The sequence below is a fragment of the Notothenia rossii genome (genome assembly GCF_949606895.1).
Source record: "Notothenia rossii genome assembly, chromosome: 5".
Lineage (NCBI taxonomy): Eukaryota > Metazoa > Chordata > Actinopteri > Perciformes > Nototheniidae > Notothenia > Notothenia rossii.
Genome location: NC_136903.1, coordinates 88,431,004 through 88,458,420, shown reverse-complemented (window position 1 = coordinate 88,458,420; position 27,417 = coordinate 88,431,004). Strand labels below are relative to the sequence as shown.

The 27,417-nt window shown below is 40.4% G+C and overlaps 1 protein-coding gene across 2 annotated transcripts; it reads left to right on the top strand.

The window, feature by feature from the left end:
• Positions 1-187: 187 nt before the first annotated feature.
• txnrd3 (thioredoxin reductase 3) lies at positions 188-26,669 on the top strand. Of its 2 annotated transcripts, none has more exons than XM_079681639.1 (16): positions 188-521; positions 1,371-1,431; positions 2,428-2,537; positions 5,843-5,950; positions 6,471-6,543; positions 6,915-7,100; positions 7,566-7,708; positions 9,515-9,630; positions 14,847-15,072; positions 15,477-15,569; positions 17,261-17,337; positions 19,040-19,196; positions 20,744-20,851; positions 23,105-23,200; positions 23,280-23,414; positions 25,616-26,669. In XM_079681639.1, the coding sequence occupies exons 1-16, from the start codon at positions 405-407 to the stop codon at positions 25,676-25,678; spliced, it is 1,869 nt and encodes a 622-aa protein (XP_079537765.1). In that variant the 5' UTR covers positions 188-404; the 3' UTR covers positions 25,679-26,669. The 2 variants fall into 2 exon arrangements, with proteins under 2 accessions (XP_079537765.1, XP_079537766.1); XM_079681640.1 differs by having other exon boundaries at positions 190-521; positions 6,915-7,034.
• The last annotated feature ends 748 nt before the right edge of the window (positions 26,670-27,417 follow it).

The window sequence follows — 27,417 nt, the reverse complement described above, 5'->3', positions numbered from 1 at the left end:
AGCTCTACAAAAAAAAAAAAATAGGCGAGTCTGTGACGTTTATGTAGGGGTGTTCGTTTTGTTGTAAGACTTCCCCCGCGTGGGTGAAGTTCTTCCTGTTTACAATGACAAGCAAAGCAACATGCGGGGAACACGGTGACCAAAATCGAGTGCTCCCAAAGCAGCACGGCAAGAAATGCTCAGAGCGGTTTGGCGCGGTGTGTAGACAGACGGCTGACAGCAGTTGGACAGGAACGGAGGAGGTCACAACCGGCGACTTTTTTGTTTGTTTACATTTCCGCTTGGATAAAAGTCCCGGGACACATTAGTGGATTTATTAAAAGATTGTTTCTTCGGTTTAACGTTTTCCTCCAGCCGTCTATCGAAGCTTGCCCCTGTGCAGGCGGACGGAAACACCTTGAAAAATGCCTCCCATCGAAAATGACACCGGGAAGAATGATCTGAAATCCCAGATTCAGCTGCTGATCGACTCCAACCAAGTGATGGTTTTCAGTAAGAGCTACTGCCCGTATTGTGTGACGGTAAGCGGTTTATTCAGTCTATTTAAGTTGGCCTTGCTTGGCTGGGAAACTTCCATCTACTGCCATGAAGTAGTGAATGGGCTCCGTCTAATTGCTGCGTCATCCTGTCACGTTACCACAGACAGCGGCTACTGAGGTTAAATGCAGTTCAGATTACAACACATTACACAAGTCTCAGAACAAGTCCTACATTCAAAATGTTACTCAAGTAAAAGCACAAAAGTATTGAGATCAAAATATACTTAAAGTACTAGTATCTGTGTTTCTTGTTGTTTGTCATTTACCCATGCTATATTAAAAAAAAAAAGTTTATATTCTGAACAAAGTGAATCTGTTTAATTAAATAAGCTGTAAAAAATAATAATATTTTTGAGTAGATGATATAACCACATGGTCCTAGTCCCACAAAGGGCTCCGTCTAATTGCTGGGTGATCCTGTCACGTTACTACAGACAGTCGCTTTGCTGGATGGAGGTTGAATAAGAAATATTTTTGATACAAGTTGATCAACATAGCAGTTTGTTCGCATTTCCTTGTAAAACGTTTGCAAACTGGCATAATAAAGAGTGTTGGAGGAAGTACTCGGATAGATTACTTAAGTAAAAGTGCCAATATCTGGGTTTCTTACAGCTCATATCTTTCATTCGCTTTCATAACTTACACACCAAGCGATGTTATCCAACAATTGACATGAATAAAGGGTTTTAATAAGCTTGTTTACTAATTGAATGATGAATTTGGAGTATTTGTATGTCAAAACACTTAAGTGAATGTTGTGTTATGGCTTTCTTGTGTAATTGGAGAATTTGTAACATGTGACTGAAGAAATGAATGTATTTGATCTTGTAGGTGAAAGACTTGTTCAAAGAGCTCAAACTCGAGTTTAATGCGGTGGAGTTGGATCTTCTAGGTGAGAAGTTCCTGACAAATACTTTACCTTAAACACTCATAACAATTGTCTTTATCTGCTTACATTATAGTGTTTAGTTGAGTGCTTCTGGAGGGCTTTTTCTGGAGTTAAAGTCAAATGATACCCCTATTACTTTGCCTAATTGAATAGGATGTTAATATAACTTACATTTCCCTGGTTTTAGCTTAAATCTAGATGTTTTCCTCCATGCTACAGCCATGGTGTTGTACTTTGCAGCAGCAGAAAATGCTGAGTCACTCCCTGAAGATACCTTGGCCTCGTGCCAGATCTCAGGAAACGGCTCTTTCGTAAGAGCTAATAATTTCAGTTTTACAGTTGTTAAAGGAAGTATATAGAGATGTTTAATCATTGAGTTATTAACCAACTTAATCTCCATTATGAATACAATTGACCTCCCCTATATAAATGTTTTTCCAGTATGTAATGCTTCAGCTAGATTCAAAGTATTTAAATTGTAAGGACATTTATATCGGAGGCAAATTACGCCACACAAGGGAAACTAACAAAGTCGTATCCTCCTTCTAAGGCAGAGAATAAGTGTGTAAACAAATATATTCACTGTTAATGAAGTTTAAGATTATTTCTCTAACCTCTTAGCAAAGGTCCAGTTGACTTCCTGTTTAAATTAATATGGAAATTAAACTCATCAGCTTTGCTTTACTATTAGACTCTGACTGTAACACACTTGACTTAACCATAGTTACATTTAACTGACTACTTGCACACTTTGAAAAGTAGATAACAGTTTTATCAAAGCCTGTGTGTGTAGTAAGAAGCTAAGATGTCAGCACACAGAGGAAGTTGTGATTATTAGAAACATTTTCTGTCATGCTTCCCCCTTTTAGCTATTTAGGCCTATCCTGTGTCTATTACTCATACACTGTCATATGAAAAGCAGATGTATTAAATGATTGTCATTCTTAATCGGCAATATTTGGTTGCATTTTTAACAATAATTCAACCCTTCTGTTTTAGAGGATGGAACCAACTTCCAGGATATGCTGCTCGAGATGACCGGACAGAAAAGTGTTCCCAACGTCTTCATCAACAAGACGCACGTGGGCGGCTGCGACAAAACATTGCAGGTGGGGAGTGGTTATCTTATTAAATGTCTTAATAGGGCTGCTCGATTATGGCAAAAACCATAATCTCGATTATTTGGGTCAACAATTGAAATCACGATTATTAAAAACGATTATCCATTTATTGAAAAAAAAAAAAGTGAACAGTATGTTATCATTTGATTAACCTGAACGTTAAGCATAATTCAACATAGAGATAAAAAAAAAAAAAAAAAAAAAAAGTTTTATTTCGATTATTTTGTTTTCATAATCGTTGCAAGCTAAAATCGTAATTGCGATTTTAAAATACGATTTAATTGAGCAGCCCTATGTCTTAAAGAGAGTCAAATCTTCCTGTTATACAACACCTGCAAATTCATATCTCCGTAGGGGTCATGTTACTCAAGCATTTTAATTTAAATGGTGTGAAAACAAGTCAAATTGAAGCTGAACCCACTGCTTTCATCCCACTATTAGGGTCTCATGATTTAATAAAGTAAGAGTGAAGCACTCTTTGTGCACCGAGTCAATCCTCCAATTAAATACAGTTAAATCCCAGATCAAATGTACGTTAAAGGGCCTTGAACCTATTGTCTGCAGTGGTTGCTTGCAATAGTATTTTGGATTTCTGTTTCCTTGTTGACGTTGCCAATGGAGCTGCAGTGAGGCAAGAAATACTGAAGACTTGATCAGACAACAAAGTTTTATCTCAGCGTCTTGTTTTTGCTCAAACATGCCCTTTGAAACGCAGCTTGTCCAAACCGAGGAACACAAGGACATTCAGTAGATCTTTGTCACAGCAGCCGGAACAGAAAGGAAAGAGTGCACGAGAGGACAGGCCCACGATCAACAACGGATGTTCCTTTTGAGGAAATACTTAGGAACGTGAGATAATATCTGCATGACGACGCGCTTTGAAGTGATCTGATGCGGGGAGAGGATGTGTTTGAGCTGCTTTATGGCCTTAGGGCTACCCGGTAGACGTGTGAATGGAGAGCAGGGGACCGTATAACACTGAGAACTGATAAGCAAGCGACAGCAGGTCATCCAGTAACTTTCACCTTGAATTCAACCTCCACAGGCTATTGGCTCTTTTCCTTTAAAGGGACCGTAAGCTCCTCACACCTTCCTGAACCTGTAAGACCTCTTTTTATAATCTAGGATTTATTCCAATGTATGGAGCTCTACGGCTGATTTTACGAGACTTATTGTCAAACTGGCACTGTGCTGGTTAAGTTTTAAAAAGCACCCAATATGTTTTTTTACTGTTTCTATCCATTATATCTCTTTCTTACGGGCGGCTGGTTAATGTGGCCTTAGTTTTACCGTTGACTTCCTTAGGGCTGTCAGTAACAGTTTGTTTATGTGTTATATTAACGGCCGCCAAAGTATATTTTTGTATCTGTCCGCGAGCACGATGCCATCTACGATCAATTAACTAAACGATATTTCGATATTTCTGGATGTACAACATGTAGAATTCTTGACAATAAAGCTGACTTTGACTTTGACAATGATCCCTGGCTCTACGCTAGGGCTGCACGATTTTGGGGGAAAAAATCGAATTGCGATTTTTTTTTTGACAAATATTGCATTTGGAATTGCGATATTTGTTTTTAAGCGACCCAACGGAAGTTTATTGTAAAATGCGGCCATATCTCCGGTAGGGCTGCAACAAACGACTAATTTGATAATCGATTAATCTATCGATTAATGAAACGATTAATCGATTATTCGGATCGTTAAGGTTTTAACTGTACTACTACTTATATCAATACTGCTTATCGATCCGGTCCTTTCAACGATAGTATTAACGGTTCTTTTGACAAGAAATAAGGTAAACTAACTCAACAAATTGTGAACAAAACTAACATTGCTTTTTATTTGAATTAAATAAATAATATTTCACATCAAAAGAAACAACAATGTTTTAACAAATCATATTAAATAATCTGATGACAGAACTGTAAACAGAATAGCTGAAACTTTAACAAAATAACTAACTCATTTACCTCTAATCATTAACCTATGTTTTTATAACTGAGTTAACTCTGCGTGTTGCTGCTAGCATACATAACACCTGACGTGGAAAGGTTACTCTTGGAAGGGGCTACAGAGCTGCTAGAAAGACAGTCGAACCCGGTGCATTCCTCCGTCTGAATGTGGTGCACTTTTGCTAAATGTTTAGACAAATTGCTCGTTTTACCGCCTTTATATGATAAACTGTTATTGCAATTTTGGTAACGATCATTGTCCACATCGAGACGGATAAAGTTTAACCACACCTCGGAGCGCGTTCTCTCCGCCATCTCCTGCGTGTGTGTGTAAACTGCCCCGCCCCCTCGCAAGCAGGCGGGGGAGAGATCGCTCGTCTGAATTCGGAAGATCGAAAATACATTATAGACGCATTTTGTAGTCATATTGCATATTAGAAACTGAGTTGGCGACACTAAGACTGCGATATAATGTTTATGTAGCAATAATACATAACATATGTTTTTAAATGTCTCCTGTACCCATACAAAAGAGCGATAACGTTGGAGCTTAACGGGGTGTAGAACACATGTGATGACGTCACCAACGAATCGACGACTGAATTAGTTGCCAACTAATTTGGTAATCGATTTTAATCGATTAAGTCGATTAGTTGTTGCACCCCTAATCTCCGGCTAGGAAGGTCGTATCAACGTGCTCCCGTTTCTAGCACCCCCGCAGCCCGAGCTACGAGTGAAAGAACTAAACTTACATGAAACTTCCGTTGGGTTGCTTTAAAGTCAAGCTTCAGTTTAAGACTCACCCTGTAACAGAAACATGTGATGGAGCCTAACCTGACTCAGATGGTTGGTTTCACCAAACCATCGAGGAAAGCTCCATTGGAAGCCATTTGGAAAGGGCAGGCACTTTCAAAAATACTTGGCAGGTGATTGGATCAATCTGTCTATCACCTTCTATCATGGGCCACTTCTGATTGGTTAACAATGGCTGGTACATGTGGAGCACAGCACTTCTGATTGGTGTGGATGACTGACACACAAGAAAAAAAAAAAAAAGTATAATTATAAATTATTTCCTGTCTATTATTCTGATGATTGATCGTTGCAACTCTAGACTGCACTTGATGGCACAATGACCAAATACGTCAGCAGCTATTTTGTTAACTTGTCAATGAAATAGCACCGCTTGTACTGGGACAATAATTAAAACAGCTGTTATGAGAATGCCTGTTAAATATGTGATGTTGATTCCATTCAGCTGCACTTGATACGAGTCTCTGTGAAAGAATAACTGCTGTATTGATTAAACGCTGTATTGATCGATGCTCCTGTCAGGCTCATAAAGACGGCAGCCTGCAGCAGCTCCTGTGTGCAGAGACTGAAGTGTACGACTACGACCTGATCGTCATCGGGGGGGGGTCTGGAGGCCTGGCCTGCTCTAAGGTGACTCCATTAAACACATTCGCACTGTTCTTTGATTCATTAAAGAAGCCCTGATGTGGATATGTGTCCTAAGTGTATTGGACTGTAGGATGACCTTAAATATAACTTTACGTTCTCAGTGTTAATATTGATTTGATTCCATTACGTTTTGTTTTTCATATTCTCATGTATATCTTTGGGGAGTTGAGACCTTCTACATGTTGTGACCCCTCGTTAAAGAAACTTAATCTAAATTGGAGTACTAATGGATGTAAAGGGGAATCTGAGAAGTAAAAAATATATAAATAGAAGCCCTGATCTGCTTTTTAGGGTTTCCCCTTTCCCCTAGTGTCTTATTTACTGTAGTGCACGGGCTAAGATCCCAAAGGGCAGCATTAGTTGAACGTTAAAGCATGTCCACATGTCACATTAGAAGCACAAAATACTAATACGAACCTGAAAATGAGCATTATACGTCCTCTTTAACTTGCATACATTCTGCAGAAACCTATAAATAATGATGTTTAATGTGATATCACAGGAAGCTGCTGCCTTGGGGAAGAAGGCCATGGTGCTGGACTATGTGGTGCCCACTCCAAAGGGAACCACCTGGGGTAAGAGGCTTCATTTCAAGGACACTTGTATAGATTAGGGATGCTGAGTATCTTTTAACTCTCCGTATTGATTATTTCAACGTATTGCTACCGTGTTGCCCCGTGGTCAAATTTCACTGTGTGCATGTCTGTGTGACCGTTAAAGAGGGTCACATCCTCCAATTATATTTGGAGAACACAATAAATGAAACCAGTCTGAAAATGAGCTGATCAGATTTTGGCCACTTTATGATGTCATAACGTTTTGTTGGCTTGTGTAACCATTAGCCAATCACCAACCAAAGTAACCCCCCCCTCCCCCCTCCACCTTATCACCTGATCACCTGAATCTCCTCCTAGAGCACCATTGACTATTTCCAATTGTCTTTCAGGTCTGGGGGGAACCTGTGTGAACGTGGGCTGCATCCCCAAGAAGCTGATGCATCAGACGGCCATGTTGGGAACCGCCATTCAGGACGCACGCAAGTTCGGCTGGGAGATCGACGAGAAAGGTGAGGCCCCAGAGCAGCAGAGACCCCGGAGGTCACGCAGGGGCGACATCGGACCGGTCTGCCGCGGTAAATGTCGTCGAGGCAAACCTTGTCAGAAGTAGTGATTGTCTCAATTCTGTTAATTGTGCAATATGCAGTGGAGGAAATAAGATTTTGTAAGTTTGCTCACTTACAAAAAAATTAACAGTCTATATTTTTAATGGTAGGTTTATTTTAACAGTGAGAGTAAGAATATCAAAAATGAAATCCAGAAATTGATATTATATATATGATAGAAATTGATTTGCATATAGCTGTGGGAAATAAGTATTTGATCCCCTTGCAACCAACCAGAATTCTGCTTAGTTCCTCCACTGTGATTCTTTTTGTATCTTTAATAATGTGCTTCTTAGGTAACATGAAGCTGTCTTTGGCTCTTTTTGGCTGTAACAATGTACATGCCCCCTCTGTGGGACGAATAAAGGTTATTGTTTGTAAATATTCTGAATTCTAATAATGGAGGTGTGTGTGTGTGTGTGTGTGTGTTCTCAGTGAAACACAACTGGGACACGATGAAGGATGCGGTGAGCAACTACATCGGCTCCTTGAACTGGGGCTACAGAGTGGCTCTGAGGGACAAGAACGTCAACTACGTCAACGCCTACGCAGAGTTCATCGAACCTCACAAAGTCAAGGTAAAGTGGGAGGAGCCACCATGCTGTGTGTGGCAGCCTGTGTTCATTGTTATATTATCTTCATTTGTTAACTCCAAGTAGAAGTACTCAGGTCTTGTGAAAGTAGAAGTACTCAGATCTTGAACTTGAGTAAAAGTAGAAGTACTCAGATCTTGTGAAAGTAGAAGTACTCAGATCTTGTGCTTGAGTAAAAGTAGAAGTACTCAGATCTTGTGCTTGAGTAAAAGTAGAAGTACTCAGGTCTTGTGAAAGTAGAAGTACTCAGATCTTGAACTTGAGTAAAAGTAGAAGTACTCAGATCTTGTGAAAGTAGAAGTACTCAGATCTTGTGCTTGAGTAAAAGTAGAAGTACACAGATCTTGTGAAAGTAGAAGTACTCAGATCTTGAACTTGAGTAAAAGTAGAAGTACTCAGATCTTGAACTTGAGTAAAAGTAGAAGTACTCAGATCTTGTCCTTGAGTAAAAGTAGAAGTACTCAGATCTTGTGAAAGTAGAAGTACTCAGATCTTGAACTTGAGTAAAAGTAGAAGTACTCAGATCTTGAACTTGAGTAAAAGTAGAAGTACTCAGATCTTGTCCTTGAGTAAAAGTAGAAGTACTCAGATCTTGTGAAAGTAGAAGTACTCAGATCTTGTACTTGAGTAAAAGTAGAAGTACTCAGATCTTGTTCTTGAGTAAAAGTAGAAGTACCAGAGTGTAGGAATACTCTGTTTCAGTAAAAGTCCTGCATTCAAAATGTTCCTCAAGTAAAAGTAGAAAAGTATTCTCATCAAAATATAGTGAAAGTAGAGACAGTAAAAGTAGTCATTGTGCAGATTGGTCCATTTCAGAATAATATATATGATATGTTTTATAATGATTGATCATGAAAGTGTTCTCAAAGCTGCTGAAGGTGCAGCTAGTTTGAATGACTTTGTATACTGCAGGGTAGCTTGTGGATTTACTCCAGGTGGAACTAAAGTCTGATTTAACACTTGGTTAGATTTCACATCATTCATCCAGATCTGTGAAGTAACCTTGTTAGTACCTCACACTCTTGTAATGGGTTGTTTCCGGTGATTGTCACATGGTGTGGTTGATGGTGTTTAGGGCACCTGGTGTATGTGGAGGTTTAATAGCTTAGCTCCGATATCTTTTGTTGACCGTATGATTCTGTTTGGTTATTGTTTTGATTTAAAATATTAAATATCCTTAAAACGTCGAGTTCAGTCCAGACTTTATTAGGTATACGCGTCACATCAATGAGCGAAGTTTACCCTCAGAGCGGCCGTATTCAAAGGGAACACAGTGGGATTTAAAAAAAAGGAAGCTTTCATGTTTTTGTACGGATGTTAAACTGGGTTAGCTGGTTCCACATCAGAACACTTGAGAGCAGGATTAGCCAAGAAAAAGAGTCATGGATTGAAAAGTTGTCCAACCCGTCGTGGTGTTTTGTTTGTTTTTAAAAGGCTTTGTTGAATCTTTAACGCCTTTGTCGTTGTTGGCTTTCCTGCTTCATAGCATATTTAGTTTCACCTGCACATAGTTGTCAGGGTGGGGAGGATTACTTAAAAAATATAATCCATTACAATTACTAGTTACCTGTAAGAAATGTAATCCGTAACCTAATTTTAGTGTGTATATATATATTGTAAAAATATACAGGATAACTTTATGTTAGTTTTGGATTTCTTCAATATGCAAGTGAAGACGTACGTAATCCGTTAATCCTCTGACTGATAATTAGCAACATTCTGCTGGATGATTTGAATCTGTGTTCCTAGTTTCATTAATAACTCAGAGTTCCTGTTTCTATTTTCTGACAGGCGACAAACAAACGAGGGAAGGAGACGTTTTACACAGCGGAAAAGTTTATCATAGCAACTGGTGAGAGGCCGCGCTACCTCGGCATCCCCGGAGACAAAGAGTTCTGCATCACCAGGTGAGAGAGAACTACATTTACACACTTATATTTAAAGGGGGGGTCTATTATTTGTATTATTATTTTTGATATTATGCTTTTTGGGGTTTCCCCCCCCCCAATTCTTATGTGTTATATAGGTTTGTGTAAATGGTCCGCAAAGGCTAAACATTAAAAAAGTTTCTCTCCCACATCCATGACATCACTATGTAACACTCGCACTTCTATTGGCTAGTGCTCCAACACATTGTGCATGATAGGCTAAGGGGCTAAACATCTCTAAGCGGTTGACCAATCACAACAGAGCCGGCCAGCTTAACCAATCAGAGCAGACTGGGCTCTGGTTTCAGACAGAGGGTGAAAAGAGGTGCTGCAGCACAGACAGTATGAGAACAATAAAGAGCTTTTTGAACATTAAAGCATGAAGACATGTAGAGACACTACATACTGATATACACCTGAACATCAGCAGGAGAGGACTCTTTAAAGTAGAGACACTACATACTGATATACACCTGAACATCAGCAGGAGAGGACTCTTTAAAGTAGAGACACTATACTGATATACACCTGAACATCAGCAGGAGAGGACTCTTTAAAGTAGAGACACTACATACTGATATACACCTGAACATCAGCAGGAGAGGACTCTTTAAAGTAGAGACACTACATACTGATATACACCTGAACATCAGCTGGAGAGGACTCTTTAAAGTAGAGACACTACATACTGATATACACCTGAACATCAGCAGGAGAGGACTCTTTAAAGTAGAGACACTATACTGATATACACCTGAACATCAGCAGGAGAGGACTCTTTAAAGTAGAGACACTACATACTGATATACACCTGAACATCAGCAGGAGAGGACTCTTTAAAGTAGAGACACTACATACTGATATACACCTGAACATCAGCAGGAGAGGACTCTTTAAAGTAGAGACGCTACATACTGATATACACCTGAACATCAGCAGGAGAGGACTCTTTAAAGTAGAGACACTACATACTGATATACAACTGAACATCAACAGGAGAGGACTCTTTAAAGTAGAGACACTACATACTGATATACACCTGAACATCAGCAGGAGAGGACTCTTTAAAGTAGAGACACTACATACTGATATACACCTGAACAACAGCAGGAGAGGACTCTTTAAAGTAGAGACACTACATACTGATATACACCTGAACATCAGCAGGAGAGGACTCTTTAAAGTAGATACACTACATACTGATTTACACCTGAACATCAGCAGGAGAGGACTCTTTAAAGTAGAGACGCTACATACTGATATACACCTGAACATCAGCAGGAGAGGACTCTTTAAAGTAGAGACACTACATACTGATATACAACTGAACATCAACAGGAGAGGACTCTTTAAAGTAGAGACACTACATACTGATATACACCTGAACATCAGCAGGAGAGGACTCTTTAAAGTAGAGACACTACATACTGATATGAACCTGAACATCAGCAGGAGAGGACTCTTTAAAGTAGAGACGCTACATACTGATATACACCTGAACATCAGCAGGAGAGGACTCTTTAAAGTAGAGACACTACATACTGATATACAACTGAACATCAACAGGAGAGGACTCTTTAAAGTAGAGACACTACATACTGATATACACCTGAACATCAGCAGGAGAGGACTCTTTAAAGTAGAGACACTACATACTGATATACACCTGAACAACAGCAGGAGAGGACTCTTTAAAGTAGAGACACTACATACTGATATACACCTGAACATCAGCAGGAGAGGACTCTTTAAAGTAGATACACTACATACTGATTTACACCTGAACATCAGCAGGAGAGGACTCTTTAAAGTAGAGACGCTACATACTGATATACACCTGAACATCAGCAGGAGAGGACTCTTTAAAGTAGAGACACTACATACTGATATACAACTGAACATCAACAGGAGAGGACTCTTTAAAGTAGAGACACTACATACTGATATACACCTGAACATCAGCAGCAGAGGACTCTTTTTGAACATTAAAGCATGGAGACATGTCTTGTGTCTAAAAGGTGTGTTATCTTTGAAAGCACACACACACCCTCTAATCCTCTAGGTGCTTGTGTCCTCTGTGGGTGGCTTTGTTATCCATTAATTTCCCATCTGTGTAAATGTTATGTAATATGTGTCTTCAGTGATTATGCTGCTGATTAGGCAACCTGCAAATGGTCTAATGCTGCTCACTTAGTCCCTTAAACCTTGAGCTAAAAAATAACTAATAGGCAGGCTTATGAAAAAGGACATTGTCAATGCATGTAGAAGTACAGTATGATATCTCTTTGCGTAGCAGCTGCTGTATCACTACTCTTTAATCTATTTATATAGTTGTAAGCCAGTCTTTTATTATATTCATATCTTTTTATGGGTTTGTGCTTGGACCTCTGACACTAAAGGCGTCATAAAAGGTGTTTGTTTTTATTATTAAGCCAACAATATAGGGGAAATGACTTTATAGCTGTCAGTGTAGCCAAAGCAGACATTATTACTGGCAGTACAGTGTTTCCCCTAGGATGGAGTCATAGCAGCGGTGCTAAGGCACGTGGGCCCAGCATAATGTGAGCGCGGAGCGTGTGGAAGCTTTTAGTGTGTGCACGTGCGAAGTGCGCCCGGCCAATTTGTTTCTATGTGTCAGCACAAGAAAGGCTCTTGAGGCCTAGTACCAGGGCCGGTTCTAGACAATTTGCTGCCCTTGGTGAGATTTTAGGCGACATTTTATGTGTAAAGAATAAATGAAAAATCTCTACAAAAGACATACACTGCAAAAACAGAAACTTATTGACATAGGTAATAGACGTCAAAATGCTTCAAATGTATTCAGTATTGTATGAACATGTTTGAATTGGGGGGTGGACGTCACATCCTCTAGGGGTGTCCGGGGGTATGCCCCCCCGGGAAGATTTTTTGAACATTTTACAGTAAAATGCTTCAATCTGGTGCACTTTGAGCACACAATTACTAGAGACCTGATCTAGGGGGTACAACTCTAAAATGCCCATATGAAAAAGATCGGTTTACATTTTAATAATCAAATAAGTATGTGAACATAACCAATAACCTACCCTAGCCAATAACAAATAAATGTAGCTTATTTTATTTTTGTTGTTCATTCATATCTTATTTTACCAAGTTAACATTTATTTATGCATATTTTTGTATCTCTCCAACTTTAAACAATATTTTTGGATTACTGTCCTATAGTATACATTGGAATGATTTCAAACCTCATTTTATGTATCCTAATAATTATAAAGGAGTGCCTTGGAAATATGTGTTTACATAATTATAAATAAAATTAACTATCTAAATACTCAGAGTCCTTTACCTCACTGAGCCTCTCAGTCTGACAGGAGAGCTCTCCTCCACCCTGGTTGTAGAAACATCTACTTCTTATATCCGTTAGCGCAGCTAGCACCAGATTCTAATAACAACCGCGCCGGTACCGGTGCGCCCTCTCCCTTGCTCGCTCTCTCGCTACCACGCTCACACTTTGGCTGTGAACTGCGGGCGCCTGATAAGCCAACATTCCCCACTTTCATCACTTACAGCGCCCACCGTACAGGGCAAATTAAACGTGTAACCGGGGTGGAAAGGGTGTAACATTTACTTAATTATGAATGTTGTTACATCAATGCCGAACATTTGGATGAGCGCCAACGGTCAAAAAGGTTTTTTCCCTCCCAGAGCTACCAGCGCAGCGCCCCCCAGATCTGGCGCCCTAGGCGACCGCCTAGTAACACAAATACTACAAATCTAAATAACAAACAATCAAAAATGAAAAAGGGTCGCCACTTATTATTTTAAGAAAGAAAAAAAAACTTTTTTATTCTTTTTTTTTTTTTGGGTACCTGGCTGGCGCCCCCTAGCAGCGGAGCTCAAATTTCAGCAGCGGCGCTGCGCCGCCACTATTTGTATATAGGGAAAACACTGCAATATAAATATGTCCAACTGTCAGATGTGTTATACTTGAAAAATATAGGATTCATATTTGTATTTTGTGCCTCTACCGTGACATGTCTCCATGCAAAAAGAGAGAAACTCCCTTTGGAGGGAACACAGGGATCGTATCCTTTGCAGACCATTACCATGCACTAAAACCTATATAACACACTACATGAAAGGGAAAACCTTATAATATCATCTTCACCAACGCAGAGTTCTTTTAAGTCGAGGCTAAAACTAAAAACACTACTTTTCCCAGCTGCTTACCCAGAAGTCTTTTAACTTGTTTTAGCACCTACCGTATTTATAATGTTGCTATTCTGTATTTCTTTGATGCGTGGTTTTTATGAATCTGTTATTCAATTATGTATTGTGTTCCTTTCTGTTGTCTTCTCATTAAGTGTTAAGGATGATGTGAAGTAGGGGTGGGGCAAATAATCGATACAGCATAGTATTGCGATACTTTGCGTGGTGATATTTTATTATATAAACTATTCATATTGCAAATCCAAAATGTAGCTTGGCTACCATCAAATTCTGAGCGAGCTAAAAAAATAACTCCATCACCTGCTTCATACAGTATGCAAAGACATGCAGACACTGGAACCCAATATATCATGCAATCATATATCGTATCGCAATACTTGGCATATCGTAGATTCTTAATACTATCGTATCGTGGCTTAAGTATTGTATTAATATATATATTTATTTATTTATTTATATGCATAATATGGCCTCTTTCAATTGCAAATATCTAGGGCTGTCCCGAATACCATTTTGTTATTCTACAGTATTGTTGTTAGTTATTTGGCTTCCTATTTTGTATGGACGTGCTTTTATTTTGAAGGAGAGTTAGCGCTGTTGACAGGAAGTTGGTGTTGCTATGGAAACAACGTGACGGAGATTAACGGAGAAAAAGTAATATCTACATATAAAGACGGAGAAAGTAAACAATAACGTTTATGGTTACGTGTTAGCACCCCCCGAAGAGGCAGAAGCTCTTACGTTGATATTGGAGATTTCAATAAATTCAATTTGGTGCAGTGCAAAGCGACTGCCAAAAAAAAACGATAACGAAATTGAGACCCGAATAGTACTCCAACGAATGAATATTCGGATATTCGGGAACAGCCCCACACATTTCCACTCTGTTTGAAACCCTATCAAGTCAAATTCCTCGTACGTGTCAACCTACCTGGTAATAAACCTGTATCTGATTCTGATTCTCTCTACCCCCCCCCCTTCAGTGACGACCTCTTCTCGTTGCCTCACTGCCCGGGGAAGACCCTGGTGATCGGGGCGTCCTACGTGGCTCTTGAATGCGGGGGTTTCCTGGCCGGTCTGGGTCTGGATGTGACCGTGATGGTGCGGTCCATCCTGCTGAGGGGCTTCGACCAGGAGATGGCCAACAGAGCGGGGGAGCACATGGAGGAGCACGGAGTCAAGTTCCTCCGCAAATACGTCCCTATAAAGGTCAGGGTTCGTTTGTACTGTAGGTTCAACAGACATAATGAAAGCATGGTTATTTCAATATGGCTCGCTGCCGTTTGAAATGAAAGCTTATGATTAAAGTAGTTTTACTTTCATTGGTAGCAAAGGAAGCTGGTGGTCAGCAGACTTTGAACTAGGGCTGCTCAATTCATTGCAATTACGATGTTGGCTTGCAACGATTATGAAAACATAATCGAAATAAAACGATTATTTGATTATTTATTTTTTTATTGGTTTTTCAGTTTAATTATACTTAAAGTTCAGGGTGATCAACTGCTAAAAACATTCTGTTCACAGTTTTCGATTAATGGATGTTTTCAAAGTAAATGGGTAATCGTTTTTAATAATCGTGACATCAATTACTAATTTCTGTGTGTGTGTGTCAGGTGGAGGAGCTGGAGGCGGGATCTCCCGGCAGGCTGAAGGTGACGGCGAAGTCCACAGAGAGCGATGAGGTCATCGAGGGAGAGTACAACACAGTACGTACCATCAGTTCATCCTCACACCTCTTACTGCTGCACAGCACTGAGGAAACTGTGTGTGACGCTGCTTTCTGGGACTATTGTGTTTCGAATAACTAAAAAAAACATATTCATTGTGTAAAATATAAAAAAAATGAACCATTCAGGTTAAAAGTAATTGAATAAGTCAGTAAAAAATCTATGTAATTAGACATTTATGTTTTTAAATGTGTTTCCGAGAGCCGTTTTAACTTCATAATTGCGTTTAAATATCTTCACCGATTTCCCTCTATCAGAAACAGGAAGTGGCTGGTCTGTCGCTGCCTCTTTCATTTCGATTGTTTACGTCGTTGTGTGTCTTCTGTTGGTTTAATTCACCGAAGACAACAACACCGAACGAGGCAGGTAGATCCCGTGTTCTGCTATATACATATTAGGGATGCCAGTGATTATTCGAATATTCGTTACAGTCTCCATAATCGAATATTATTTTTAAAAATCGATTTTATTTATATATATTTTTATTATTATTTAAGTTTTTTTTTTTTTTTCTGGCTTAGTTTCAACCAAAATATAGACTAATGCTAATAATAGTAATAGTATTAATAATTGTAAATGGCCATTGGTCACACCACCAGTTTGTTTTACTGTAAACTTGGAGGAAGCCTGCGTGCAGAGCAGACTGCTGCTGCAGCACGCTACACACCGACCCCGCCCCCACCCCCCCTCTCCCTCACACGTGCGACTAAAGATGAACAAAGCGGCAGGTAAAAAAGAGTTCAAGGAGCCGCATCATTTTTTTTATTTGTCGTTTATTTTGTTTGTACAGTTAAACATGTTCCAGTAAAGAAAAAAACAGAATTCCTTTTTTTTTTTTTTTCTCCCGCGGGGGGGGGGGGGTCGGTCGAATAATCGATTATTATTCGCCAGGGCTGCCGAATAATCGATTTTGATCATGGTCAGTTTCTGGCAACCCTAGTACAAATACTGTTTCTGTCGATGGCAGAGCAAAGACGGATATACCTGCTTTAATATCCCATCAGAAAAACCCTGTCCAGAGGCGAGGTGCAGCTCTTTGATGTGGGACACTTTAAAAGGATGTAGCTTTGCAGTTACATCTTAAAAGACAGAGTGCAAATACATCAGAATCGACTTCATTAACATGTACGTTTACACATGCAAGGAATTTGGTTTGGTGTATGATGGTGCAAACATAAACAACATAAGAAAATAGGTAGGAAGAGAGGGTCAAATATATAACAATTGTAAAAAACGATTATGCTTAAAATAAAGTATTTACGCGAAATGTAAATATACAAAATAAACAAAAAAACGTAGAACAATGGATATATGACAAACTGCTGTGTTTTATTAATAATGATAATAATAGATTACATTTTGATAGCGCCTTTCAAGGGACCCAAGGTCGCTTTGCATGCTGGGAACAAACAAACAAGATGTATTGTTATATTAGGTACCTGAAAATGAACATATGTCCTCTTTCAGAAGATTCTATTCCACTTCCTCTAATAGAATCCCTTTTGTATATTACACACTGACCATTCAAGCCGCCACACAGGGTTTCAACTGTTTGGCTTCAAGGATATATGTAGGCGTTCTTGTGCAAACACCAAAACAACCACTCTCCTTATATCTAGTTATATCCTAAGGGTTTCCTTCTAACTGGAACCCATCTGTGTGTTCCTCAGGTGTTGATCGCAGTGGGCCGAGACGCCTGCACAGACAAGATCGGCCTGGACAAGACGGGGGTCAAAGTCAACCCCAAGTGAGTTTACTACTCTATATCTCCTTTCCTACACTCCCATGACATGAGGCGGTGTCCTGTGCCTTTAAGACTCGTGGTGGAGTCACGGTGATTCAGCATTTATCGCCGTCCCATGGCTCTCTGCAGGGGGGAGTGAGTGCGTGGGGGGGTTTGGTACGGAAAGAGCAGAGCAGTGGGAGTTCAGAGTATCAGCTGCTTCTGACGGCCGAAATCTATTTTCCAAGACCTTTCTATGCTGGGGTCATTATGCTGCAAGTTTATTTATATAGCACTTTTCAACACAAGGCAACTCAAAGTGCTTCACAAGAATGAAAGACATTAAGAGCATGACACAAAGCAAAGATATTAAAACATGAATAACAGGTACGTTAAAGTTACAGAGCAGGGTAAGATGTGAATAGTTGTAGTATAGACATCCTTAGACTCAGGATGTGTTGATGTTGACATAAGATGAGAAGTACTTTAGTGATCCAAATGTGGGAAATGTTTGCGTTGCAGCAGCTTAAAAAAACATGGCATTGTTCATTAGAGAAATTAAAAGACTAGAAATAAACATTGGAAAATGGCATTAAAAAAAAAAAGTAGAAAAATTAGACATGTCTTCCCACATAAGAACATTTTATGAAGCCGCTTGTTGATGCGTTTTATAATTTGTTCCAACATTAGAAGCATGGCAAATGAAGCTTCTACCCTTTTAAGAGTTGGTGTTGGTTCTGAACTTTTTTGTGAATGGTTCATTCTGTGAGAGGATTAAGACGGCACGAGGCCGGCTTCAAAGAGCGCTCGGTCACATGGAGCCGGTCTCATGACCCTCGTAGTATCTGAGACTCAGTGGGGGAGAATTCATCTGATTCCAGAAGTCCTTTATTAGTCCCACAGCGGGCACATGTTCTGTTTGACAGCAAAAGAGGCATTAGCCGGTGTTAGTGATGTAACAAAGGCAAAATAAGTACACAATCACGGCTCAAAAACGCGTACAGCTATTTCAAACGATCTAAATGACATAAGTAACATTATTAAAGTATTGAGACCTTCTACAAATGAAATGTTGGGACATTTATAAATAATGTATGTTTTTATAGAAGTGATTATTGCACAGTTCAATTGCAAACAAGTGTTTATATAGCACAATGCAGGTTTATTGTACAAGTTTTGTGTGGTGGTCTACCAGGGGCCGTGGTAGTTATACAGCCTTTTATTCACAAACGGTTATATAAAAAAAAAAGAAAAAAAAAGAAAATGGAGATATCCCAATAAGCTATCGCAAGCGGAAGAATAGGGGACCAGACGGTAAACAAAAAGTATTCAAATAGGTTATTAACATTTCTAGAATAGGAGAGTTTGTGTTTGACAAACTAAAATAACAACATAAAGGAGAACTAAATGGCCCCAAAAAAAACGTTAGTCAAAACATTAGTTTAAAATAGGTGAGATATAATAAAAACAGATGTATGATTAAAGCAAAGTAATGGTTCAGATAAAAAGCATAAAGTAACTTCCCCAAATCTCCAGCTATTTAGTGTTTTCATGCTTTGATACATTTGGTTAAAAACTGCCGCCTTGAGCTCTTTTTAAACACAGACACCTTGTTATTGAATCGTGAAAAATAAATGTCATTTCACCGCAGTGGCATGACATCCAATATGAAGTGTGTAATGTTCCTGAACTCTCCGACCTCTCTTCCCCTCCCATGATCCTTCAGGACAGGAAAGGTCCCGGTGAACGACGAGGAGCAGACCAACGTTCCTCACATCTACGCCATCGGAGACATCCTGGAGGGGAAGTGGGAGCTGACGCCGGTCGCCATCCAGGCCGGAAGACTGCTGGCCAGACGGCTCTACGGGGGGGGGAAGCTCAAGGTACCGCCTTTTTTAAAGAGACTCTTAGCGTGCGTTCACACCGGACGCGATGAGATGTTTGGGCGCCGAGATTAAAATGTTTGCGCGTTACAACCAATCAGTGGTGAGGCCCTCAGCCATTCAGTATGTCGTTACTTTGGAATCATTTTGAAACGTGTATTAACAATTAAATCACGGTAAAATATGTTCATTTGGTTGTAGTTGGTATCTGCTATAGTATCTACATGGAGATAAGCCCCGCCTCCTCGCCAGAGCATCCTCCAAAAGTTAAAGTCAACTTTATTGTCAATCTTTCAGTTTGTGTGGACAGACAGAGATCGACATTTCCATTTCCCACGGTCCCGAATACAAATATATATAAAAAGATGTATATACATATTTATACATATGCACACATTAAGACATTAACAAAAGCACAACAATCAACAAAATAACAGTCACTTCCTGTTTGAATGATGAGAGTAAACACAGCTCAAAGCCGCGGTGAAACTCGAGCGATTAGAGCGAAGCGTATATTCGCATCGCGTCCGGTGTGAACGCAGCATTACACACGTACTACGAGGGATGGGTACCGAGCCCCGGTATTAAACGGGCCCTGGGGCTGAATTATTAAAGACCGTGGTACCGTTAAGCTCCGACGTTAGGGGTCTTTTTATCGGTACTGGAGACATGTAAAAAATATGTCGTATGTATTATTGCTACACAAACATTATATTGCAGTTTTAGTTTTTCCAACTCCGTTTCTAATACACAAAAAGACAAACAAATGCATCTATGATTATTTTTAGTATTTTCGATCTTTCCAACCCAGGCGAGAGATCTCTCTCCCCCGCCTGTGTGCGAGGGGGCGGGGCAGTTTACACACACGCAGCTGCTACATGCGGAGAGATGGCGGAGCTAACACGCTCCGAGGTGTGGTTAAACTTTACCCGTCTCGATGAGGACGATGCTCGTTACCTAAAGTGCAATAAGAGTTTAGCATGTAAGGGCGGTAACACGAGCAATTTGTCTAAACATTTAGCAAAAGTGCACCACATCCAGACGGAGGAATGCACCGGGTTCGACTGTCTTTCTAGTAGCTCTGTAGCCCCGCCCACGAGTAACGTTTCCACGTCAGGTGTTATGTATGCTAGCAGCAACACACGGAGTTAACTCCATTATACAAACATGGGTTAATGATTAGAGGTAACTGAGTTATTTATTTAGTTAAAGTTTCAGCTATTCTGTTTACAGTTCTGTCATCAGATTATTTAATACGATTTGTTAAAACATTGTTGTTTATTTTGATGTGAAATATTATTTATTTAATTTAAATAAAAAGCAATGTTAGTTTTGTTCACAATTTGTTAAGTTAATTTATCTTATTTTCCCCCCCAAAAGAACCGATAAGAGTACCGTTAAAAGACCGGACCGATAAGCGGTATGGATAAAAGTAGTAGTACCGTTAACACCTTAACGATACCCATTACACACGTACTACACACGACCACCAACACGTGCCACACAGAGGATTATTTTCATTATTTATTGTGTGTGTTTTTGTGCAGTGTGATTACATCAACGTCCCGACTACTGTCTTCACCCCGCTGGAGTACGGCTGCTGCGGGCTGTCTGAGGATAGAGCCATCGAGCTCTATGGCCAGGAGAACCTCGAGGTAACTCACTCTCTCTCACTCTCTCACTCACACACACACACACACACACACACACACACACACACACACACACACACACACACACACACACACACACACACACACACACACACACACACACACACACACACACACACACACTCCTCTGAATAATGTATTCTCGCTCTGGAGGGTGAATCTTGTCACCTACCAGGGTAAAGTGCATTTCCAAGTGATCAAATGTGGAGTTTTACTTCTGTAATTTGAGTTCTCAACATCAAAGCAAGCAGTAGCTTTAGCTAGAAACATTGTTTGATTTGCAAAACACGCCACCGCAGCTTTAAGGCATGATAAACTCTATTTCCTGTTGGTGCCAAGTCTTTGTTTTCATTGGAAAGTGGAGATCATTTCTCCACGCAGTGACAGCGCCTTGTCATCTATAGCTGACTTTCGGTGCTTTCATTTAACCATCATGTCCAAATCAAACCAAAACCACTATTCATGTTTTTTTCTGGGGGGCAACTATTTTTTTGCACTTTTTCATTTGAGTAAACGTTGCTGATTTCACATCCATGTTGTGCTACATTCATATATTGGATTGAAATAAGACGATAAACAAAATTACCTCCAAACAACGAATGATGATCAGTATAGGGCTCCTTGCTCCCTTTGCGCCTTTAAGTTTGACAGCTCTACAAAGGAGAAGCAGGGACATGTAGAGCGCCCCCTGGTGGCTGGATGTTAGGTTGGGAAATGCACGGTTTGGATAAATAATCTCTTAAGGGAAAATTCAATTTAGACTGTTATTTTCGTTACACACTTAAGCCGTGTGTGTGTGTGTGTGTGTGTGTGTGTGTGTGTGTGTGTGTGTGTGTGTGTGTGTGTGTGTGTGTGTGTGTGTGTGTGTGTGTGTGTGTGTGTGTGTGTGTGTGTGTGTGTGTGTGTGTGTGTGTGTGTGTGTGTGTGTGTGTGTGTGTGTGTGTGTGTGTGTGTGTGTGTGTGTGTGTGTGTGTGTGTGTGTGTGTGTGTGTGTGTGTGTGTGTGTGTGTGGTGTATAATTACAGTGTCTCTGTAATAGGAACCCCTCCAGCCTCTGACCCAGACAGTAGACTGGAGATGTGGGGAAACAACAAGAGCTATCCTCTTTGTTTTTTGAAGACATGATAGATTGCAAGTCCTCATAGCGCCTTTTACTGAGCGTCTGTTTTCAATTGATTCTGATGAGAGCAGAGCGCATGCTGTCAGATGTGGCACTTTGTGAGTTTTATCTGATGTCAGACTAAGTGTAAAATTCAATCAGAGCGCCGGAAACTTAGGATGACTGTTCATGGTGTCAAACATTTGTATTGTAGCACAAACGGATAATAAATCCAAAGGGTCTGTCAGATAACAGCGGAGATACAATGTCCAGATATCGTCTTCACAGAGAACTGCCAGGAGAAGGCGCCGTGTGGACACTTTTAATCTGTGCTCACGTGTGTTTCCTTTCACTGCCATCAACTTCCAAAGGACTGCAGATGGAAATTAGCTTCTATGGATACATCTGGCACGTGTACATGATGGACTCAAGTGCTGACATTAATTGATGTGTATTGTCTCTTCTTAAATACTTTGTAGCGACATCTCCCAATGAGCTGTCGCTAGAGGCTACGGTACTTTGACATGTTTCAATTAAAAGAGTCCGTGCTGAAGTTATAGCTTATGTTTAATGACCCTCATAAACAAACTATAAAGAGAACCAAACGGCGGTCAACGGAAAATGTCCGAGCTCACCCTCTGTGTCAGACTAATTACTGGCAAACAGGTGGGCTAAATACAAACAAACCACACCATGTGACAAGTGCCGGAAGTTTGAGTTTGAGAAAAATGCATAATTTTTGTGAAAAAGTCAGACTTTTGAGAATTTCAAGATGTTGAGAAAAAGTCAGATTTTTTTAGACTTTGAGGAAATAGTCAGAATTTTAAGGTTTTGAGGAAAAAGTCAGAATTTTGAGAAAGTTTTGAAAAATACAGAAATTTGAGGAAAAAGTCCGATTTTGAGGAAAAAGTCAGAATTTTAAGGTTTTGAGGAAAAAATCAGAATTTTGAGAAAGTTTTAAAAAATTAGAAAAATGTTGATATTTTGAGGAAAAAGTCAGAATTTCAGATTGAGGAAAAAGTCAGAATTGTAAGATTTTAAGAAAAAGTCAGAATGTGAGAAAAAGCCAGATTGCTATAATCAACGGTACTGATGATGCAGCTCTGTCGCTCACTGGGTCTCTCTTGTGTCTCCAGGTGTTCCACAGTCTGTTCTGGCCTCTGGAGTTCACCGTGCCCAACAGAGACAACAACAAGTGCTACGCTAAGATCATCTGCAACAAGCTGGACAACGTGAGCTCCTCCCTGCTGTCACTCAGTCTGAATCCAACCTGTCCGAGAGTCACATGACTAACACATGTCTCGTTTGTAGGACCGTGTCATTGGCTTCCACTACCTGGGTCCGAACGCCGGAGAGGTGACGCAGGGCTTCGGTACGGCCATGAAGTGTGGAGCCACTAAAGAACAGCTGGACAACACCATCGGCATCCACCCAACCTGCGCCGAGGTGAGGAGGAGGAGGCATCTCTTTATCTCATAACAATAATCTTTATTTGTATAGCAGCTTTCATACAAGCAGCGGAGCAAGAGGCATATTCAGCTCCTGCTCTCTGTGGATGAGTATGGGGATGTCCTTTTTGTGCCTTGCCATGTTAAACAGATTTGTATTTTGGTGGTGAAAACCGAGGTCATGAAGCTGCCTCACTTTGCTAGTTTTTCAGTCTGTGTAAATGATCTCGTTGTTACAGATTTGATCAGAATCCATAAAACTGTGCAGCTCAAAATAACTTAAGCCCCGGCCACACGAGGACGATAACGGTCGTATCTGCTACAGTTCACTATCAGATAGACGGTTCGGCCACACGAGGCCGACAAACGCAGAAAACGTTAACGGGTCCCAAGGTGGGTCGATCGAAACGCTCTGGGGGGCAAACGGCTCTGTGTTTACGCCTATTCGATCATTTCCTGATAACGTTGAAGCAATAGCCCCGCCTCTCCTGCTCAGAGATCAGCTGCTGGGCTCTCAGAAGACGGGGAGGAAAAGAGTGTTTTATTCTTATATTATTATATAGAGTTGTTATCAATTTGTTTTAAAGCTCATTAATAACAAAGAAGACCTCTGACCGGCACTTTTCTAATTTTGTCCGGAAGATTTAACGGACATGTTGACCGGCGAAAAAAAAATCGAACTGAAACTCTGCCGCACGGGCTTTTTTGATAACGATTGCGGTCCGTTGGGATTATTGTCCTCGTGTGGCTCAGCCTTAAATGGACTGAATTACCATGTCTGTATTTGTCATGTTGAGTGTTTATGCAGATAGTGAGCTGAATGAACTGGTGCTGTGTGATGCATGCTGTTAAAGATCTCCCTGTTCCTCCTTCATTATGGAAATGGCGTTTGGTGATAATTGCAGCTCATTAAGCTCTTAATCGTCTCTTGTTTGATGTTTCCCATTTCTTTCATTTACATTTACAAACAGAATTCAGATCTTTATTTTTGAATGAATGCAGGACGCTGTTAATGTAACCAAGCTGTGCCCACGTCTTACTTTAATAATCCATTAAGAGACTATATTTTTAAACAATGGACCGACAATCAGAAGCTCTAAAGTGTTGCAAAGTAGATTTTTTATTTATTTGTTTCCTTATTTGTCATATCTCAATTCGATGATGATTTGGGATTGTTGGAGGAACCTAGGACTTAAGTTTGTCATTGCCATATCTACACTGTAGATGTGTACGTGACAATAAAGCTTTGAGTCTTGAATGATTACCACCATAATTTGCTCAAGCCCCCAGGAAGTGCTCCGGACTCTGTTCCCACAATTTGTAGTGGCCAAACGGCGGTACTACACTTCCGTATCAGTCCGTGATGTCACTGGGCCCAGAAACACTTTTCCCCATTGACTAACATTGGGAACGAGACGTCTGTAAATGGCTGGATTTTTTTTTTTTTTAACCAAATTAACTACCCAGTATGAACATTTGTATAGCCCTTATTAAAAAAAAAAAGACAGATCTTTTTCTTTTTTGAAAAAAATGCAGAATCTTTTTGAAAAATACAGAATGTGGGGAAAAAACAGGATTTTGAGAAAAAGTAAAAAAAAAATTATTTTGAGGAAAAAGTCAGAATTGAAAAAAAGACAGAATTTAGAAATGTTGAGAAATACAAACATTTTTGAAAAATTCAGATTTGTATAGCCCTTATTAAAAACATTCAGTCCTCAAGTTGTAAAATGTGCTAATAAAGTTATTCTCAGAGTTATTTTCCTCGGCACCATGAACGCGCATCTAACCCACGGGACGGCTTGATGTGAACGAGCCTTTCGGGGGGCGTGGTTAAAGTTGCGCCTGCTATGAGCGCACATACCATATGGGTACTTCTCAGGCATGCTGGGTAATCTGTGACGTTTCACTCTCAAAAGTTTGGCCATTTTGCCTTCATGCGCCAATGAGCAGCTCTCATAGGAAAGAACGAGACTCCGCCTCCCACCACGCTGTATCCATTTCTTGTTATACACCCATGAATATGTAATGTAGAGCGCTTATCGTTGCTTTTTAAATGCCATTTTCTAAAGTCTTTCATTTTTGTAAAGCACTTTGAATTGCCTTGTGTTGCACGGTGCTAAATAAATAAATGTGTCATGAATGAATTATTGACATCCTGCTCTTCCTCACGTTGTGTTTCTCCTCCTCTTCCTCCTCCAGATCTTCACCACTCTGGAGGTGACGAAGAGCTCGGGTGGAGAAATCACCGCGGCCGGCTGCTGAGGTTAAACCCTGCTCGTTTAGCGGGCTGCGCTCATGTTAGACTCCCCAAAACACCCCCCACTCTCTCATCTCCCCCCCCCTCAGACGCTCCCTTCAAAGAGCCGCTGAGCATCGGGACAAACCAGCGTCCATCTCGGAGCGAGAAGAGTGTGAAATGAGTCTGAATGACATGAGTCTGCAGCCTGCTGAACAGCGGGGTTACTCTGCTGATTTCTCCTGGGCTCCAACAGTCCTTCTCAGAGGAGCACCAACACACACACACACACACTCGATATGTGTGTGTGTGTGTTGGGGCTGTTTGTGACGTCCTGGCCCGTAACCTTGAATCTTCAGGTGGGCTAGGACCGATGTCCCTCTGCAGAAGCGCCTGATTTGGCGTCCACACTTTCGTCCAATCCCCCAAACTGCACGCACACACACACACACACACACACACACACACACACACACACACACACACACACACACACACACACACACACACACACTTTAGAAGTACGGATTGAAGCGGCACACAGGCGAGGTTTGAAAGGATGCTCGGCTCCAGCTTGAAAGCCTTTTATTTAACGCGTGTAGGTTGAGTACGTCTTCATCATTCCACTCTTCATCATGTCTTTGAGGGTGGAATGAGTCCATGTCACGCTCTATATTTATCTGTTGTGTGTGTGGAGCATCTGCCTTTTAAAGAAATCTCTTCCAAACAGAGATCCTTTCAGACCTCGCTGCGTCGCTGCCACACAAACACAACCCTGTACTGAATGTTGTGTTTGGATATTAGTAAGGAGGGAAAACTTTTTCACGAGTTTGTACTAAGTTAATTTAATGCTCGTTGTGGCGTCTCGCCTCTACTTTATGCGTCTGTCGAGGATATATTCCATCTGCAGCGCTGCCGTCTCTGCGTGACTCTGGTCACATTTATAAGTGACTTGTTCGTTGGCGTCAAAACCACTGTAGATGACTTCTTTCAAGATTCAATAAAGGATGAATACAACTTCTCTTGTCTCGTGTCTTTCATTGTTCTTTAGTGTCTGTCTCGTCATAGTGTCTTTGAAGTCATTTTGTGTCCTACGGTTGTTTCGTGTCTCTTTCTGGTCCTGTTGTTTCTTTAATGTTAGTTTTGGGTCTCTTTGAGGCCATTTTGTGTATTTTATGTTTCGTTAGTGTCTCTTCATAGTCGTTTTGAGTGTCTTTGAAGTCATTTTGAGTAGGGATGTCCCGATCACCTTTTTTTGCTCCCGATCCGATTCCGATCATTTGATTTTGCCGATACCGATTTTTCCCGATCCGATCTTTATGCAATGCATTAAGAGGAAAAAAAGCATTCAAGTTGTCCCTTAAGGTTATTTTTTTATTTAAATTGGATATTCTATCCAACATGGATATAGCTTCTTTCTTTCACAGCAGCATTGGATCAGTTCAGTTGTGCAGCATTGGATCAAAACAAAATAAAGCTTTCAGTACTCGTTAGCTTACTGCTACTATTAGACACTGCGCCCTGCCCACTCTGTTGCCAGATTTGAGAGAAATAAGCAGGTCTATGAAAACAAGCCCCAAAGAAGCAACACATACATGATGTTGTGTCATTTTAAACCAAAACTAAGGCCTCAGGATGACTTTAAGACTTGAACATGGGCATTTTTGTTTTGTAACATTGAATACAAAAAAAAAGTATTTATTTAAAAAAAAAAAAAAATCCCGATCCCCGATTTTTTTTTTCTCCCGATTCCGATCTTTTGAAA

Excerpts from the sequence above, each read along its gene's own strand:
- txnrd3 (XM_079681639.1), top strand. The coding sequence starts at position 405 with ATGCCTCCCATCGAAAATGACACCGGGAAGAATGATCTGAAATCCCAG. Across the intron at positions 1,432-2,427 it reads GGTGGAGTTGGATCTTCTAG|AGGATGGAACCAACTTCCAG; the intron begins GTGAGAAGTTCC and ends CTTCTGTTTTAG. Across the intron at positions 7,709-9,514 it reads TCGAACCTCACAAAGTCAAG|GCGACAAACAAACGAGGGAA; the intron begins GTAAAGTGGGAG and ends ATTTTCTGACAG.